General features: G+C 35.4%; 2 protein-coding genes across 2 annotated transcripts in view; one reads left to right on the forward strand and one right to left on the reverse strand.

Moving 5' to 3' along the window:
- Positions 1 to 18,593, forward strand: part of LOC149415825 (uncharacterized) — a 198,941-nt gene that overhangs the window by 13,034 nt on the left and 167,314 nt on the right. The window lies entirely within an intron of this gene.
- LOC149415826 (uncharacterized) lies at positions 7,048 to 8,373 on the reverse strand. Its single transcript, XM_089641484.1, has 3 exons — positions 8,278 to 8,373; positions 7,632 to 7,850; positions 7,048 to 7,437 (listed from the first exon to the last, which is right to left on the reverse strand). Exons 1-3 carry the CDS (start codon positions 8,356 to 8,358, stop codon positions 7,048 to 7,050), a joined length of 690 nt encoding a protein of 229 aa, XP_089497610.1. The 5' UTR covers positions 8,359 to 8,373.

Here is an 18,593-nt window from a genome sequence, read left to right on the forward strand (position 1 = left end):
GAGGACTTCTGCCTGTCAGAACGCTCCAATAAAGAGAGCGACTCAACTGCTTAACGATTCTGCATTAGCCATCGCCATTTTCAATGTCACTTACAGACAATTCAGTAACTATCTTATAACATATGTCACAAAATAGTAAAACTGCCTGTGTAAACCTTTAATTTGTATTCTTCTCCATAATATATTGGTGTATAACCGTTTTATGGAGAACATGAAAAAATAAATAAATAAAAAAAACGAAAAATTTACGAAACAATACATTTATAGCCATGGAGATTGTAGATATAAATCAAATCAAAATAGAGATATAAACAATAAAGACATAAACACTATGCACAAACCATCAGAGAAATATTTTTTTATGGACCTCTTGTATTTGGTTAGTTCGCAACTGAATATATCAACCTTGGTTAATACGCTATTATAATTATTGCATAGTCTGTTCAGGCAAGAATTCTGCTTAGAGTTGGTTTTGCTATGATCAACCTGAATAGGATACAAGAGCGTGTTGAACGCGCAGGTACATTGAATGGAATCTTGTTTAGCACCTCTGGGCATTAAATATTATTGTTAACTACTTTATACAGGAATAGTGCCTAACAATTATGATGCCTCCGTACACACAGTGAATCAATTTAAAGTATGAAGCTGCTTCTGCATAATTATTAAATCTTACAAATGACTTGTAACAAATATATTTAAGGAATTTGTTTTGGATTGCTTCGATGTTGTTTATTTGGTTTTTGTAAATTGGAGACCAAACAACTGAGGCACACTTAGGGCTGCCACCTTTCAAAAACAGGTTTCTTCAAAAACTTCAAAAATTTTTGGCAATTCATATTGTAATTAATCTTCAAAATTATCTCTGCCTTCACCATGTCCACTGACAAGTAATTTTGCTCGTCTGTCTACAAATTTCCCATTAAAGAAATCACGCGTTCAACAAAAGCATTGTTTATAGGGATTGAATAAAATATCCAATTATTTTTTGCAGTTCGGTGAAGGTTCAGGTGACTTTGAATAACTGAACCCATCGTTAATCAACAGGCAATATTGAATCACTAGATTGTACGAACTGAGGAAATACTTGATTTAATTTTCGGGTCTCGTCATAAAGTTTATCTTCGTCGACATTTTTCAAACCAAGTGATTCGACAGCTTCCACAGTATCTTTGTAACTTACTGCACTTGTTAGATCGAATTTGGAAAAGATTTTGAATACAGAATCCTCAAAATTACAATATTTCTGTAAACCTCATTGGCTTCTTTTTTTTAATTGATCCTGATCAGAAGGCCTTAAAAACTCTCATTATTTTGGCACCGTAAAATTCATCATGCAGTCGGCTTTCAACCTTGTCTTTTATGTTTCTCATAATTGGGTGCAACTCAGCAGCTGTCACGGAGCAATAGTATAGCTTCTGTCAGCATATTCATGTAATGATGAATGAAATATAAATAACATTCCTGTAGTGTGATCCTTATAGATAAACTTCCAGCGTCATTGGATTCGCCTTCGCCACACTCTTTTGCAAATTCCCGTATTATTTTATGGCATGCTGCTTCACCACGTCTTTTAAAATACGCTGATACAGCAGGCCACGACAATATCAATCGGTCAACAGCTCTCCCCAAACTTAACCATCTAGTTGGCCCATGTCGTAAAACTTTTCTGTATTTAATTTCAAAAAATTATTGTAATTCTCTCGTCCGTTTTGCACTGTTCGAAAATTCCGCATACACTTTGATAAAGCTTTGATGGCGTTTCTTCCAGCTTTGTGAAGATGGTGACAATTACAATTTGCTTTAACGACTTTGGTGTCAGAATATTTGTCATTCATTTTTTGGTACACCGAATTGTGAGCACCATAATTCACAGATGAATTGTCTGCAGCGAATGCAGACAACAAAGTTGTGTCTAAGCCGTGTTGAAGCATGACATTTTCAATGTTCTCAAAAATCTTTTGAAATGTTTCGTTGATAAAAATAATTTTAATTAATTATTTTTAATTAATTTTATTAATTTTAATAATTTTAATTTAATTAATTTTCCTGATAAAAATCCATTATTTATTTTGAATACCTTTTTCTTGGTCAAAGTAAATTTCACGTTCCAAAATACACATTTCGCGTTTTTTTCATCTAATTTTCTCACCCATTTTCTTTACGTCTCATTTTCTGGCCACGATTGTTGTAAATTAGATTCGTACTTTTTTTCTTCGATTTTGATTCTCCGTCTTCTATTATGCTAATTATAAATCAAAACACTTCAAAACTAGGGACTTTTAATAGAAAAACGATCGAAAATAATCTATGATTGAAATTTAAAAAAAGAAAGCATAAAACACTGCTGTTTGTGCTGACTGAGCTGTGCTATTGTTTCCATTCTAATGTTTGTCCCGCAGATGTTCCCCGCCCCGCCCCTGCCCCTGCCGACCGGGGCGCGATGCACTCAGTCAGACAGTCACGGGTATAACTCCGCTTAAAAACGTCAACACAAACTGAAGCCATTTTGAAAATCTATATTTGTTACGTCAACGATGTTTTTTTTGTTTCTCGCTCACTTTACCATAAGACTCGTGTGCCAGAAAGAGAGTTCGCAAACCGTGTAATGCGTGTTCTCGCCGCTAGGTGGCCGACTCATGCTTCCCGCCATTTCACTTCCTCGAAAAAACTGTAAACAAAGATTGACGGACGCCATTGTTTGTCATCATAACATTGCTAAACATTTTTTAATATCTGGTTGTGTGAAACAGTAAAGTTGATTTATGTGTGAAAATGCCTACCGATAAAGTCCTTAAAACGTGTTGTGTGAAAGGATGTACGGACAGAGACTATTCGACACAAGTTTCCAACCATAACCTCTGAGAGTCCATTTCGAGAATGGTGTTCAGCACGTATCATGACTACATCCTAAAAGGTATTCTATACTGCATCAGCCTATAATAATAATAATATGTTTTGTTAATTCGGTTTATGTAATAATTATATTTATTTCAGAGCGTAAAATCTCAACCAGCAGCGTACCCGTTGCTGCACAGGGGATGCTAGTAAAAAATGAAGGTACATATCTGTTTTATATTACTTAAAAGGGAATAGTTTTGTTCCTATAATATTTCAATCTTTTCTTCAATAACTATGATATATTTTTTTCCAGAAATAAGTGCAGGACCCAGTCATGTCTTCTCTGCAACCAGCAGCGTTGCTCTTGCTGCACAGGGGATGGCAGAACATAGATGTAAAATATCTTGTATAGGTGACCCATATGATCCCATAAATTCATCAATCCTAGCAAGCGAGTACCGTCCCACAGAGAGGTTTTGCTTAAATTATCCCACTAAGAAATTTGCTATCAACGCTCTTGAAATTCATTATGTCGTCGAGTACCTATGTACTAAATCATAATTGCGAAAATTTATATCTTGTGCCCATTATTAAAGAAACCATTGCCAAATATATATGTTTTGATTGGCTTAATTGTAACGAACATAAAAAAATTTGATTTAATTCATTATCTTAATGACTGTACCATTTATAATCAATGCATGCTGTACCGATGTCAATAGAAAATGAATTGGCAAAGATACACGACCATACAATGGACCTGACTCCATAAAGAAAATGGCGGTACTGCGACATTTAAAATATGCTAAATATAGGAAGAAATGGTTGTCATAACTAATTTCTTTATAAGTTAAAACCAATTAGGACCACAATTTTTTCCTATAAGCGTCTTTTAAATATCGTAGTACTGCCATGCTCCTCATTAAATTAGGTCCATTGTATGGTTGTGGTGTATCCTTGCCAATTCATTTTCTATTGACATCTCTATAGGTATGAGTGGTAGAATAATAACGAAAAAATAAATATATAAGTCAAATATTGTTATCGTTTGTAATGTTAAGCCAAATATTCTCTGATGCGGCGTTTACATTTTTCAGTTTGGCCGTATTAGTCTGCAGCCCAATTTCAGTCTACGACTAGTGTTAATATAAAAATAGTCAAATTAGTGCAGTGCAGCACTGCAATGCTGTCCACCACAACAACAAAACATAAAAAAACTTTTGTTCCGCATAAATATTTGAATTCATATTCCTTTCTTACAAAATTTAATTTACTTACGGCCGTTGTGGCCAATCTAATCTGAGCCGAATACTCGACTCAACCCTGCTGAAATGCCCAAATCCGTTTTGCCCAAAGCATTTGATCGCCACACCACTCAAATTTAAGGAAGCTAACCTCGTGGATTAAAGACGCTTAAGGAAGACCTACTTACAAAAACCGACAACAGAGCGAAATACGCGAAAGCAATCGATCTGTCATCGCTGTCATCTGTCATCAGTTCACGCTCTTGTCGGTTTTTTAATTCGAATTATGAACATTTTGAATATAGTAGATGCGGTGGAATGGGCCGATATGCTTGATAATAATATTGGATTATATAGGCGGCGACAAGACGGCGATATAAATTTTATACATATATTAAAAACGTGTTTTTTATACATTTTGAGCCAAATAGAGGATAACTTGACTTACGCAAGCGAAAGGGAAAATTTTTACTTAGGTATTCGAGTGTCATTGAATATATTTAGCACTTATCAGGTCTGAAAACCTTTTATCTAATGTTATCATGCTTTGTTTATTTCTTTTTTAGAAACTGCCCAGTTTTACCATGCAATCAATTGCTTGTTGCTTTGCGTTTCTACGCAACTGGAAGTTTCCACATAACAAATGGAGACTTTTTTAAAATTTCCCCATCTACGACCAGCAAAATCGTAAAAAATGTTTCTCGTGCCTTGGCAAGTTTAAGGCCTGTCCACATTAAATTACCAATAGGGGAAGAGGTGGAAGTAGTAAAAAGGGAGTTCCACGAAATAGCCGGATTCCCCAACGTAATAGGTGCAATTGATTGCACTCATGTCAAAATTCAATCCGTGGGTAAGTGCCAGACAAGCATGTGTTTTAGTTTTGTCTGCATGTTTTTCTGTACTGTACCAATTAAGTATTGTGTTGACCATCTGATTTCTCCGAAAGGTGGACCAGAAGCTGAAACGTTCAGAAATAGGAAGGGCTACTTTTCCATTAACGTGCAGACCATTTCAGATGCCAGAATGAGAATAAGAGACATTGTAGCAAGATGGCCAGGATCTACACATGACTCTTTCAAGGCTGCCGAGCCAGAGCAATGTTCGAGACAGAGCAGTACCCAAATGGAGCACTCGTAGGAGATAGTGGATATCCATTAAAAGTATATTTATTGTTTAAATATTCAAATACCTTTTTTATAACTTAACTTTAAAATGAATGTGTATGATTAATGGGTACTTTATATTTAATAGGTAAATGAGAGTGTATTTGGGAAGCATGTTTATGAGAATTGACAAGGTTGTAGAGATATTGAAAGAAGGGATAAATGCAGATAACTCGATTAATGGTGGACTGACATGCTTCGCTCTAACTCTCTTAACGTTCCAAACTCTTCTCCCATTAGCTTATTCGGAGAGTCATTTGACATGTTTTCAGTTGGTTGTTGGTCATTCACTGACCCATAAGGGTTGGGAAATGGAAGGTTAGGTACATTTATAAATTAAACAATCTCTTCTTGCTATACAAATGTCTCATATATTGCAATAAATGAATCCACGCTACTAGAAAAAGCTTTATTCTCTTTGTGGATGGATTTGGCAGTTAATTTACTGATTTTAAATCTATTTTTGCTGTCATGTCTCTCTAAACTGTCGGCCAATGAAAATACATGCAGTTTTGTTAGGTTTTGATGAGCAAATATTAAATATTCAGTACTCGACGTAAAATGTGTTACGAGGTTGAACTTTCAGGAAATTAAAAAAAAAAAAAAAAACAAAGAAAAAACTGTTTTGTTAATGAAGGTTTTTTGAATCTGAACTCTTAACTGTAACCTTTGATAAAACTACAGAAAAAAACATCATCCACATAAAGATTCAGCATTAAAAAACTAGGCAGAAAGTTACAAGTTTTACATAAATAATAGAAGAGTTTACAGTTTATAGGAACATAGTATGGAATGTGTTAGTATGGAATGTTATAGGAACATAGTATGGAAGCAACACCAATAAACCGGAGTGACCAATCACAGGCATCCGGAACGTTGGTGTTGGCAGCTCTCTATGCCGTGAAGGAGCGCATCTAGTGGAGTATCCTTGTTCATCAGAGCGTTTGGAGTGGGAGTCGTAACCCTCGGCAACAGAGACTCGAAGATGTGGGCAACATGAAAGCAAACCAAAGAAAGATTAAAAAGTACACATAAAAGGCATTATTATTGATATTGGTCTGCGAAGCTAATGAACGATGACCAATAAACAAGAATCATAAATCATAAAGAAAATAGTTCCCACAAAGCAAAACTAGCAATTAATAGAATATAGGGAGAATTTGATATTGTTTACTGTGACATACATATATATGCACATTATGAGAATATTTGAAACAACTGAAAATAACTTAAGAAAATTGTGACATACATATATACGCACATTATGAAAATATAGGAAATAATAAAAAAAACAAGAAAAAAATCCTTTAGTGCGGGAATACTTAGCGCGTGCACCATTCTTGAGTGCTCCAGCCGAACGTGGATTTACTTGATTTTAAGGACATTCTGCAAAAGAAAACAGTATAACATTATTACAAATGTATGTTTTATTTCATATTTTAGACATATCTGCTGACACCATATCGAAATCCGGAAACACCCAACCAGAACAACTACAACACAAAACATATAAAAACAAGGAACGTGGTAGAAAGACAATATGGATTGTGGAAAAGACGATTTCCGGTCTTATCCAATGGCCTACGACTAAACATCGACACCACGATGGCAGTTATAGTTGCATGTGGAGTTCTTCACAACATATGCATCAATCGTGGGGAGGAATATCCACAAGATTGGATCCACGGTGTTGGTGATGAACCCAACAATGTGGCATTCAGGAACAATGCAGGGAACAACATCGCCCATTTAAATAGAGACGTTATTGCAAATAATATGTATGTACAAGCATTATAATATTAACAATTACCACTTTCTAATTTCTTTGTAATTGCCTCCTGAGCTCTCCTCTCCAACTTCAATATATCCAGTTGGATTTCCCATCGGATTTCTGCTTGGGCTGCCTCTGCGACCTTCTGCTTCCTGGCATCACTAAGGATTTGCAGTTGTATATCCGATTGGGCTTCTTTTGAGACCCTCGCCGCATCGAGCATTTCCAGTTGGATTTCCCATCGGATTTCTGCTCGGGCTGCCTCTGCGACCTTCTGCTTCCTGGCATCACTAAGGATTTGCAGTTGTATATCCGATTGGGCTTCTTTTGAGACCCTCGCCGCATCGAGCATTTCCAGTTGGACTTTCAAGTGGGCAGTCTGCATACTCAGGAGGTCGCATTGCAAAAGAGACTGGACCTGTTTATTGTTATTAGTTAATTTTGTAGAACTCCATTTCAATTTTTATTTATTTTATATATTCAATAATTTGTTATCTAATGTATAAAAACAGTTTGATAATGCCTTCAGAGGGCGAAACAGCTGTAACGCATAATAATAATTACAAAGCAGAACTTGTTTATAATAAACTGTTTTTATACATTAGACTGGACCTTTTGCATTTGAAAGTTTTCAGTCTGGGTCTCTAATAACACTCTTTCCGTCGCAAGTTGGGTGGTAGCAACATTTTGCAGGTCACTAAAGAGCGAGTCCTTTGTTGATTTTCCCAAGCACAGTCGCCTCTTGAATGCCTTCCTTGGAACTACGGGTCGAACAGTTGATACCACTGGCATCACTGGACTTTCAGGAAGTGTGAAAACTGGATTTTCATCCTGAACAAAATATAAAATGAATATCAAGTTTTATAACCAGCCACAAGTAATTTAAAAACAAATAATGTGTAAACCTTTCAAAAGACCGTGTAATAAAATAACATTTTACACAAGTATCTATGGGAAAATGAAGAAATTAAAATATTTTGCAGATTAGTTATTTCAAGTTATTGATGGCCGAGCGGTAAGGCTCACGACTAGCAATCCGGAGGTCGCCTGTTCAATAATAATAAATAGTATATTTGCAGTACATTGCAGAGTGGAAGATACTCTCAGTATCACCCTGTTTGTTGTAACACCACCATTAAAGAATTGAAAGATGGAATGAAATGGTTTTAGCCATGCTTGGTGACCAGATTTGAATACCCAAGTACTTGTATAACCATCTTCCCCTTCCTTCCCTAATACCTTCAGTTTCACAACACACCCCAATTGGAGATGCCGCAGTCTCACCGTACTGACTCCCCGGAGTTGGGAGCAGTTGAGACACCAATGCGAACAATGCCATTATTGACAATTAGTCGGCTGCTCTACTTCCTCCCGGCTGTACCTGTTGCCTGTTGATCATCTTGGACGGCAGGACCATTGCAATCAAACCTTTCAAAATAGAATACAAATATGTATGTCACGTTAAATTATATTAAATTCTCTCTATATTCTGTTAATTGCTAGTTTTGCACTGTGGGAACTATTTTCTTTATGATTTATTATTCTTGTTTATTGGTCATCGTTCATTAGCTTCGCAGACCAATATCAATAATAATGCCTTTTATGTGTACTTTTTAATCTTTCTTTGGTTTGCTTTCATGTTGCCCACATCTTCGAGTCTCTGTTGCCGAGGGTTACGACTCCCACTCCAAACGCTCTGATGAACAAGGATACTCCACTAGATGCGCTCCTTCACGGCATAGAGAGCTGCCAACACCAACGTTCCGGATGCCTGTGATTGGTCACTCCGGTTTATTGGTGTTGCTACTTACTGTTATGATCAATAATACATACTATGTTCCTATAAACTGTAAACTATTCTATTATTTATGTAAAACTTGTAACTTTCTGCCTAGTTTTTTAATGCTGAATCTTTATGTGGATGATGTTTTTTTCTGTAGTTTTATCAAAGGTTACAGTTAAGAGTTTAGATTCAAAAAACCTTCATTAACAAAACAGTTTTTTCTTTGTTTTTTTTTTTTTTAATTTCCTGAAAATTCAACCTCGTAAGACATTTTACGTCGAGTACTGAATATTTAATATTTGCTCATCAAAACCTAACAAAACTGCATGTATTTTCATTGGTCGATAGTTTAGAGAGACATGACAGCAAAAATAGATTTAAAATCAGTAAATTAACTGCCAAATCCATCCACAAAGAGAATAAAGCTTTTTCTAGTAGCGTGGATTCATTTATTGCAATATATGAGACATTTGTATAGCAAGAAGAGATTGTTTAATTTATAAATGTACCTAACCTTCCATTTCCCAACCCTTATGGGTCAGTGAATGACCAACAACCAACTGAAAACATGAACAAGTCATAAGTAATGTGCGCTTTCGAACTATTGTTGAACTACAATGACAATGCATTGACAAGCTTTTGGATTCCACTACGTAATGGTAGTACTAAAAGTGAGGGTTTATTTGAGTGCGCCAATTCTGGGTCTACTGCCATATACCGTAAACATAATGTATTCCTAATTGCTCCGGGTACTAATGCTGACTCAGTGGACATGTTCAGTCATCACCAAATACCAATTTAATTAAAAACAAGATATTTTAACTTACGAATTTACCATCCCGGAGGAACTTAATCCAATTGCTGCCTCAACCTTCAGCAGCACTGGATCTTCTATGTCTTGACTGGGCCCTCCACCAATTCCAAATATTTGGCAACGAACACTTGCCCTCTGTGTTCGGGCATCTCGTTTCAAGTTGTCCCACGCCTTTTTTAGAGCTGCTAGGGGTCTGCAATCATATATAAAATATTACGAGAAATCAATTGGGATGTATACAAATTCTAATTAACCAAACATTGCACTCTTCCTAGAAAGGTTACGCAGAGAGGACAGTCTGTCAAACCACTTGCCTCGCCCACAATCACACCATATATCATACATACTCTTCTGTTATTCGGACTATTAACATAGCCCTACTCAAATATCAGTTTTTTTTTTATCTTGCCGTGTCTTCCTCGGGCGTCCCCGACTTCTTCCACCATCCAAATTCGCGTAATAATATACTCTCCTTACACTCCTTAGTTCGTTCATTCTACGTGCCCAAACCATATTTCTTAATCGAGCTTCAATGGCATTTGAAGAACACATTATTATATGAGATAATCAGTATGTAACTTACCGGTTAATTGAGTTGCTGCTATTAAAACCGAGAACCACTTCGTTCCAAGCAGTTTCTTTAGATTTCAAAAGTGTGGCGTAATTTGGGCCGCCTGTAGACCTAGACAAAATGACCCGCGACGAGGTAACTAAATCGACAAGTCGCATTTTCTCATTTGGGGTGAAATTTTTTGAGCGTTTTGCTTTGTCCATTTTGTATATTTATGATTTTGAATCTAAAGTTTCAACTGCATAAAACGTCAAACTTGACGTAAACAAAAAAGTTAAGTCAATTAACACCTTATTTTTTACATATTAAATACGTTTGTTTTAAAAATATGAAATGTCGGTTTATGTATTACACTATTTAAAGTAAATTATCTGTATAAATAATAAATACAATTAATTAATGCTTCGGTATTAATTTGAAATGTAAAGTTTCTAATTTGACGTCATTTTTTTTGTCTATGTAAATAAACAGTGCTACACACGAGGTGTTATGATCAAAATGTTAGCCTCAGGCGAAATGGAGCAAATCACTACGATCACTTAACTGAGCAGCGCCTGGCTCAGGCTCAGAATTCCTTTGATAATCCATCGAAATTGTTGGCCACAACGGCCGTAAGTGTCGATAAGGTAAGTGTCACCTGTTTTGAAATATAACGAACGCGTGAGTCAAAATTACGCATGATTATCTATTACGTTACTTTGATGATATGTGCCAAAGCTGTTTGTAACTGATTTTTATATAACCATATAATATGTTTCTAATATAAATAAGATATCATGCTAATTGTTGCTTTTGTACTAAAAAGGCTGATTATTGTAGTAAAAAATAAGTTTCGTATGAATGAGTAAGTGTTCAAAAATTTCGTTGATTTATAGAAGAAGTATAAAGTTTTTTTTTTCTTTTTTAATAAATAAAGGAGTATAAGTAAACTATATTTAATATAAATATTCTTAAATATGTGTTAATAAATAATCACATAAAATTTATTGAAATAAATAAATAAACCTCGACCTGCAGCTGCATAAAACATATGCGTCAATTTTACGCGTGAGTTTCTTTTCCGTACTACACAATATGATTATCTTTTTAGGGTTAAAACAAAGTGCTGTCCTGCAAAAACGAGCTTAAAGTATCTTTCTTTAGTGCTCATTTTTTCAGGACAGCGCAAGTAATGTAAAATCTTGCTCCAAGATGAACAATCAATCTGTCTAAAAAAATAATTTTTTTTTTTTTTTTTAAATAATCTACGATGACTTGAAATTTGAAACTCTTTAAATAAAGGATTTGATTTATCATTCATCGGAAAGGGTTGTTATTGAGAAATCATTTTCAGCGTTCATGTTCGGGTTCTGTGAAAGTCCTATTCAAATTCTGTAAGTATATATTAATAGTTTAGTATCTTGAAAGAACTGAAATAAAACAGAACTTGAAAAAAATCTTTCATAGAACATGAATTTAATTTTGAAATTTGTAGAATACTAAAAATTCTTCTAAGCAACCCGTCATTTAGATTATCAAATATGAAATATGAAGACGTGCTTTTTACGACGTAATCAAATTATGTAATTTCTTTACTTTTAACAGAAAATTGAAGAACACAAAATTTTTTATTTCGTTTACTTAGAATTACATTTATACATTTATATTAAGAAATTAAATTCAAGATAAGTCATGAATTCTTTATCGGAAAATAGAATTTCTTTGTCCTGCTAAAAAGGAAGTCACGATTCTTTTATGTTTTGATTAAAATATAATTTTATTCATTCATTTTTTTTCTTGGAAAATGATTAACATATATTGAACTACTACTAGGAGAGGAGTTTTTATCGTAGCCAGTAAAAGAACCGGGCATTTTCATGTGGTACTTTGTACTTTGGACAAATCAACATAATACCTTGTTCCAAAAAACTCAAAAGTAGTTTATACTGGGACCAAGAATTAAATACTTATGAGCTATTTACAACCCCCCCATGGAGTCGAATAAATATTGGCGTAAATTACTTCCTTCAGAATTTTTTTTTTCTAAATAACTGCCCCTACATGGATTTGAAAAATTACTGTGGGGAAGCAAATATCGGAAATTTTTGTGGGGAATTACTTTTCACAGAAAACTTCTATGGAAACCCCTTATCTAACTTGACTCAATTGAGTGTTTTGATGAATTTTAAAGGAATTTTGACCCATATGTGTAAAAGAAATGTACAATGGACAAAATCAGAATTGCTTGACCTAAATACCTATTCGATTAGAAACGATTTGATTTCGTTTTTCTTGTTGTGTTTTGTTTTAGGGTCACGGATTTCTCACTGTTAATAGATTAAAGATATGCTAGCGCTATAATATTTACAAGACGCAAGTCGAAAGAAGTTGTAATGTTCTTAAAAGGCCAGGTTCATGAAAATTATATTAATTGTCTATGACTTCATTCTTGTCTATGCATAACCTATATATTTTTTGACATGTGGTTTCTTCTCCGACAGTCTTTCTTCCTGTTTCTAAACTTTGTTTATCCCGCCCTGTTAAACTTATTATCCCATGCATGTGATTGTTATTGGTAAGTAATAATACTTTAATTCATCGTATTAATTTTGGTAGCGGCTGTTCTTCCAGTTTAGTTAGGGAATCATTGGGCGTTTTGTCACAGCAGAATGTTTAAACTGTCAATTTGACATCTACATATTATGAGATTATAATAACAAATGCATTTTTTTAAAATTACAACAAATATACGTATTACAGATGTTTTATTACAGATGGATTACAACGGAATGGCGGTAGACATAACAGTTAATAAATAAAAGATTTACCCAAGATAAAACGACGTCTTTCTCAACCATTGTCAAAACTTCAAGGTTTTTTAATGTGTACTTTTGCTAAGACTTAAGAAGCCAAATTTTAAAAACTGATTTATATTAGAATTCCGTTACAACTTTTATCTGTTTCAGATATATTTGTTTGGGGTTAAACAAAATACCAAACTCAACCAAAGCAGACCATGGATCTACTGAAGCCAGATACTATATCCATCAAGACGGAACCAGAGCTCCAGGAAGAAGGTGGAGGTGAAATTCCATTTTCGAATTTAGATTTCGACCTCCCAGCTGTAAAGAAGGAATGCTTGCAATATGCTGATAGTTCTCAAACAGCCAGTTAGTTGTATGCTTCAGCGAGATTCTTCTGGTAGTTTCGATGGCGCTGGAATTATGCCTAGGCAATAGGCTAGAACCTTCTAGAGAATGCGCGAAATATACATAGTCCAACTCGCAAATTATTGTCGTAGGTAGCTCGCTTGGACGTTGCGAATAGGTAGCTCTTAGACAGGTAGTTGTAACCTATTACGCGATGAAATTTGTTGCATAAAAAGTCTCGTACATTCTCATCCCATGCGTTTTAAGCCGGTCGGCTTTCTCGAATACTCTAGCAGTATCGATCGCTACAAATTCATAAATATTGATTGAGAAAACACTATCTCATTGACTTAAAACTCTCTACTTACGGTGCTCTAGAGCAGTGCTCCGCAACCTTTTCTCACCTACGACACACCAAATTTCTTCCTAGAATTCCGCGGCACACCAAAAGCTAAAATATATAGATATTAAATTGATACGCAAAATTTACAATAATTTTTGTTTTTTTTATTTGAAAAGTATACATACATACATACTATTATAAGATATTTATTTTTACGCAATCTTAATAATTATTATAAAATAATAATAAATCAATGAGCGATTCATTGTTTAATTAACCTGCGCTTCTTTCAATGAACACAAAAGTTTTATATTCCGCTCGATTTTTGACAGCGTAACCCGAAGTTCTTGGTCAAGACCTTTTAAGCATGACCGCTTATCATTTTAATAAAACCGTTGAAAACCTTTGCTCACATAAATATGTCGTTGAAAATGGAAGTAGTGTTAAGAATGCTTTGACGGAAATGTGAGGATATTCTTTTTTAACGTAAATCCAGAAAACATCTAATTGATCTTCGGAGAAGTCAAGTTTTAATGTCATGTCATTATTTAAATCTGTAAATTCCACTCGAATTTGCAGAGGCAGTGCTTCCGTAGAATTTATTGCATTGGTTGCAAAAGGATTTCGAATCCAATCGTATTGTTCCGTATTAATGGAATAAAAATATTGACCAAATTTCTGATTTCTGAGGTGCTGATATAGTTTGGGCATATTTTGATTTAAAAGAAACTGACACACCTCGTGACGAAGCTCAAACAATCTAGCCAAAACTTTGCCTCGGGATAGCCAACGAATTTCAGTATAAAACAATAAGGATTCATATTCGGCTCCCATTTCTGCGCAGAGTATTCCAAAGATTCGCGAGTTTAGGGCTCTTGATTTAATTATGTTTACGATTTTAATGCATTCATTCATCGTGTTCAAAAGTTCCTCCGGTAAATTTTTGACCATCAATGCTTCTCGATGTATGCAGCAGTGTGTAAATTGTAACGTTGGATTTTTTTGTTTTACACAAGAGACAAAACCCTTTTTACTACCCGTCATTGCCGCAGCGCTGTTCCGTGTAAACAGCAATGCAATTGCTCCATTTAATATTATATATTTTGAAGAAATCATCGGTTACTTGAAAAAAATCTTCACCGGTAGTTCGCTCTGGAACCTCCTTACAAAATAAAAAATGTTCTTTAATAAAGTCCTCGTCAACGAAAAGTACAATAGCTATCAACTGTGCTTTATTTTTAATATCGGTTGTTTCGTTGATCTGAAGCGCAAATTTTTCAGCCAATAACAGTTTTCTAATCAGTGTTTCTAATATATTGTGAATACGTCTTTTAACAGCATCTGCAGACAATGAATAATATATTGTCACTGTGTATTAAATACATAATGAAATATTGTAAAATTTCAAATACATTGAATTTGACCGCGGCACACCTGTGTCCGGCTCACGGCACACCAGTGTGCCACGGCACACCGGTTGCGGAGCACTGCTCTAGAGCAAGGTTTTTATTTCTTGAAGAAGTTCCCTCAAGCGGACGTCTGAGGTCATTTTTATCTGATATTGGCCTTTAAAACTTCCATCCAAATTCCCATTTCTACATTGTTGATCAATGGTATCTTTATTCGTGAAAAATTAGTTTATTTTTTTTCAATTAAAAAAATGTTTCGTTTAATATCAATGGTACGAAGATACATGGCTGCCCCCATGTGGGTACAATTGGAGCAGTTTGATCCAGGCGTCTAATATTTTACCTAACACATGGCCCTTTATATTATTTTTTTAGCGTTACAAAAAAACACAAATCATCATTTTACCGATTACAGTGATATCCTGCCTTCGCGTGTGCTAATTTAGACTGTTAGGGCAGCCAAAATAAACTCGCGCCAGGCGCCGTTTGGATCGGGGCTGGCCATGCAAAGATATATTCTATTAATTGTCCTTTTTTATTCCAGGAAGCATAAATGTGGAGACAGTTACCATAAACGCGGATCTCGGACCCCGACAAGTTGAAACGGGGCTTACTTATATGAAAATTGACATAGATCTGCCGGATGTTAAAGAGGAATGCTTAGAACGCTTTGGGAGAATTACCAAGGCAGCAGGTAAAACCAATTTTCATTGTAAACTTGAACGATTCGGCCACTCCTATTTTTTTTTACGTTTCTAGGAACTTACTTCGCTTATTTACTCTAAGTTTAGGTAATAAGTTTAACCGAGTCATTTTCATCCATGTTATTTATCAAATTTGTCGACAGATCTTCAGACGCATTTTGTGGAAAAAGGATACATTCCTCCCGTTCGCAACGACTCCTTCTCTCCTAAGTCAAATTTTGCTATGAACGTACGCACCCATGTAACAGAAAATCCTTTTTCTTGTTCCAAGTGCAACTATTCATATGCTCAAAAGCGAAATTTAAAGAGACACATACTGACTCACAGTGGAGAAAAACCTTTTTCATGTTCCATTTGCAATTATGCATGTTATCAAAAGGATCAACTGAAGAGCCACATGCTGACTCACAGTGGAGAAAAACTTTTTTCATGTTCCGCTTGCAACTATGCGTGTTATCAGAAGGGTCAACTGAAGAGCCACAAGCTGACTCACAGTGGAAAAAAACATTTTTCATGTTCCCTGTGCAACTATGCAGGTTATCGAAAGCATCATCTGAAGAGCCACATGCTGACTCACAGTGGAGAAAAACCTTTTTCATGTTCCGTGTGCAGCTATGCGTGTTGTCATAAGGGTCAGCTGAATAGGCACATACTGACTCACAGTGGAGAAAAACCTCTTTCATGTTCGGAGTGCAACTTTGCGTGTTATCAGAGGGGTCAACTGAAGAGCCACATGCTGACTCACAGCGGAGAAAAACCTTTTTCATGTTCCTTGTGCATTTATGCATGTTATAGAAAGTATTGTCTAAAGAACCACATGCTGACTCATAGTGGCAAAAAACCTTTTTCTTGTTCCGCTTGCAACTATACGTGTAATCAGAAGGGTCATTGAAGAGCCACATGCTGACTCACAGTGGAGAAAAACCTTTTTCATGTTCCTTGTGCAACTATGCATTTTATTCAAAAAGCAACCTAAACGGACACATGTTGATTCACAGTGGAGAAAAACCTTTTTCATGTTCCGCTTGCAACTATACGTGTAATCAGAAGGGTCAACTGAAGAGCCACATGCTGACTCACAGTGGAGAAAAACCTTTTTCATGTTCCTTGTGCAACTATGCATTTTATTCAAAAAGCAACCTAAACGGACACATGTTGATTCACAGTGTAGAAAAACCTTTTTCATGTTCCGTGTGCAACTATGCATCGAACCAAAAAAGCCACCTTAACAGACACATTCGGATTCACAGTGGAGAAAAACTTTTTTCATGTTCCGTGTGCAACTATGCATGTTATCATAAGAGTAATTTAAAGAGCCACATGCTGACTCACAGTGGAGAAAAACCTTTTTCATGTTCCGTGTGCAACTATGCATCGAACCAAAAAAGCCACCTTAACAGACACATTCGGATTCACAGTGGAGAAAAACTTTTTTCATGTTCCGTGTGCAACTATGCATGTTATCATAAGAGTAATTTAAAGAGCCACATGCTGACTCACAGTGGAGAAAAACCTCTGTGATGGTCGGAATGCAACTATGCAAGTTATCAACAGGGTATCCTGAAGAGACACTTGCTGACTCGCAGTGGAGAAAAACCTTTTTCATGTTTTTTGTGCAACTATGCTTGTTATCAAAAGGGCCAACTGAAGAGCCATATGCTCTCTCACTTCGTAGGAAAACCTCTTTAATGTTCCTTGTGCAACTATACATGTTATCTGAAGTGTAACATGCTTACTCACGGTGGGGAAAACCCTTTTTCATGTTCCGTTTAAACATTTCATTTTATCAAAACGCCCATCTAAAGACCCACGTGCTGACTTATAGTGGCGGAAAACCTGTCTTATGTTCCAAGTGCACATATTAATATTATTTTAAAGGCAATCTGAAGCGCATGTTGACTCACTACGAAAAAAACTTTTCTTGTTCCTTGTTCATCTATGGATATTCTCAAAACGCATATCTAAAAAGCCACATGTTGACCCACAGTGGCGAAAAACCTTTTTCATTTTCCAAGTGCACATATTCAGTTTCTAGGAGAGGCCACCTTACCCCCCATATAGGACATTTGTTCGAACGTATGCCGAATCAGAGCGGAGAAACACCCCCTTTTCTTGTTCCGAGTGCAACTATGCAAGTTATCAACAGTGTACCTTGAAGAAAAAAAACTAACTGACAGCTGAGAAAAAACTTCTTCGTTTCCTGGCTGAAGAGAGATTTTAAAAAACGCGTGCGCACTCGCAGTTTTTTTTCATATGCGTTTTCTCGAAAAGACTCTTTGCCTGGACACTTTTCCTGTTCCTTGCGTTAACATTCACTTTCACGAAAACTATTTACAGAATAAATTTTAGTAAAAGATATTATATGTTTCACCAGAGAGTTTCCAGTAAATAAAATTAGTATAATTTTATTATGGTCAAAATATATATAACCTTGCAATTTCTTTGAAATTGTTCTGAATCGCTTTGTGTTATGTCTGTATGAATGTGTGTAAGTGCGAGCGAGATAGCATGCTTGCGAGAGCTATATAAAGCGATGCATACAAGGATTGTCCTGTTTTGTTGCAAGCAGCTCCCTAATAAATATCAGTACATAGATCAAGTATCATTATTGAGTACGACCTTCACCTGCTTCAATACACCATACATTACACATTGTAAAAGATTTGATTTTTTTTAAACTTAAATTTATGGATAAAAAAAATATTATGTCATACTACTAACACGAATATCAAAATATATATATGATTATGTGTACAGTAATGTATTTAATTATTTCTTCAAATAATATTTTTACACTTCTAAATTCACTCTCAAAACAGTAG

This window comes from Hesperophylax consimilis, chromosome 17 (genome assembly GCF_061612785.1).
Source record: "Hesperophylax consimilis isolate HC1 chromosome 17, BYU_Hcon_1.0, whole genome shotgun sequence".
Classification (NCBI taxonomy): domain Eukaryota; kingdom Metazoa; phylum Arthropoda; class Insecta; order Trichoptera; family Limnephilidae; genus Hesperophylax; species Hesperophylax consimilis.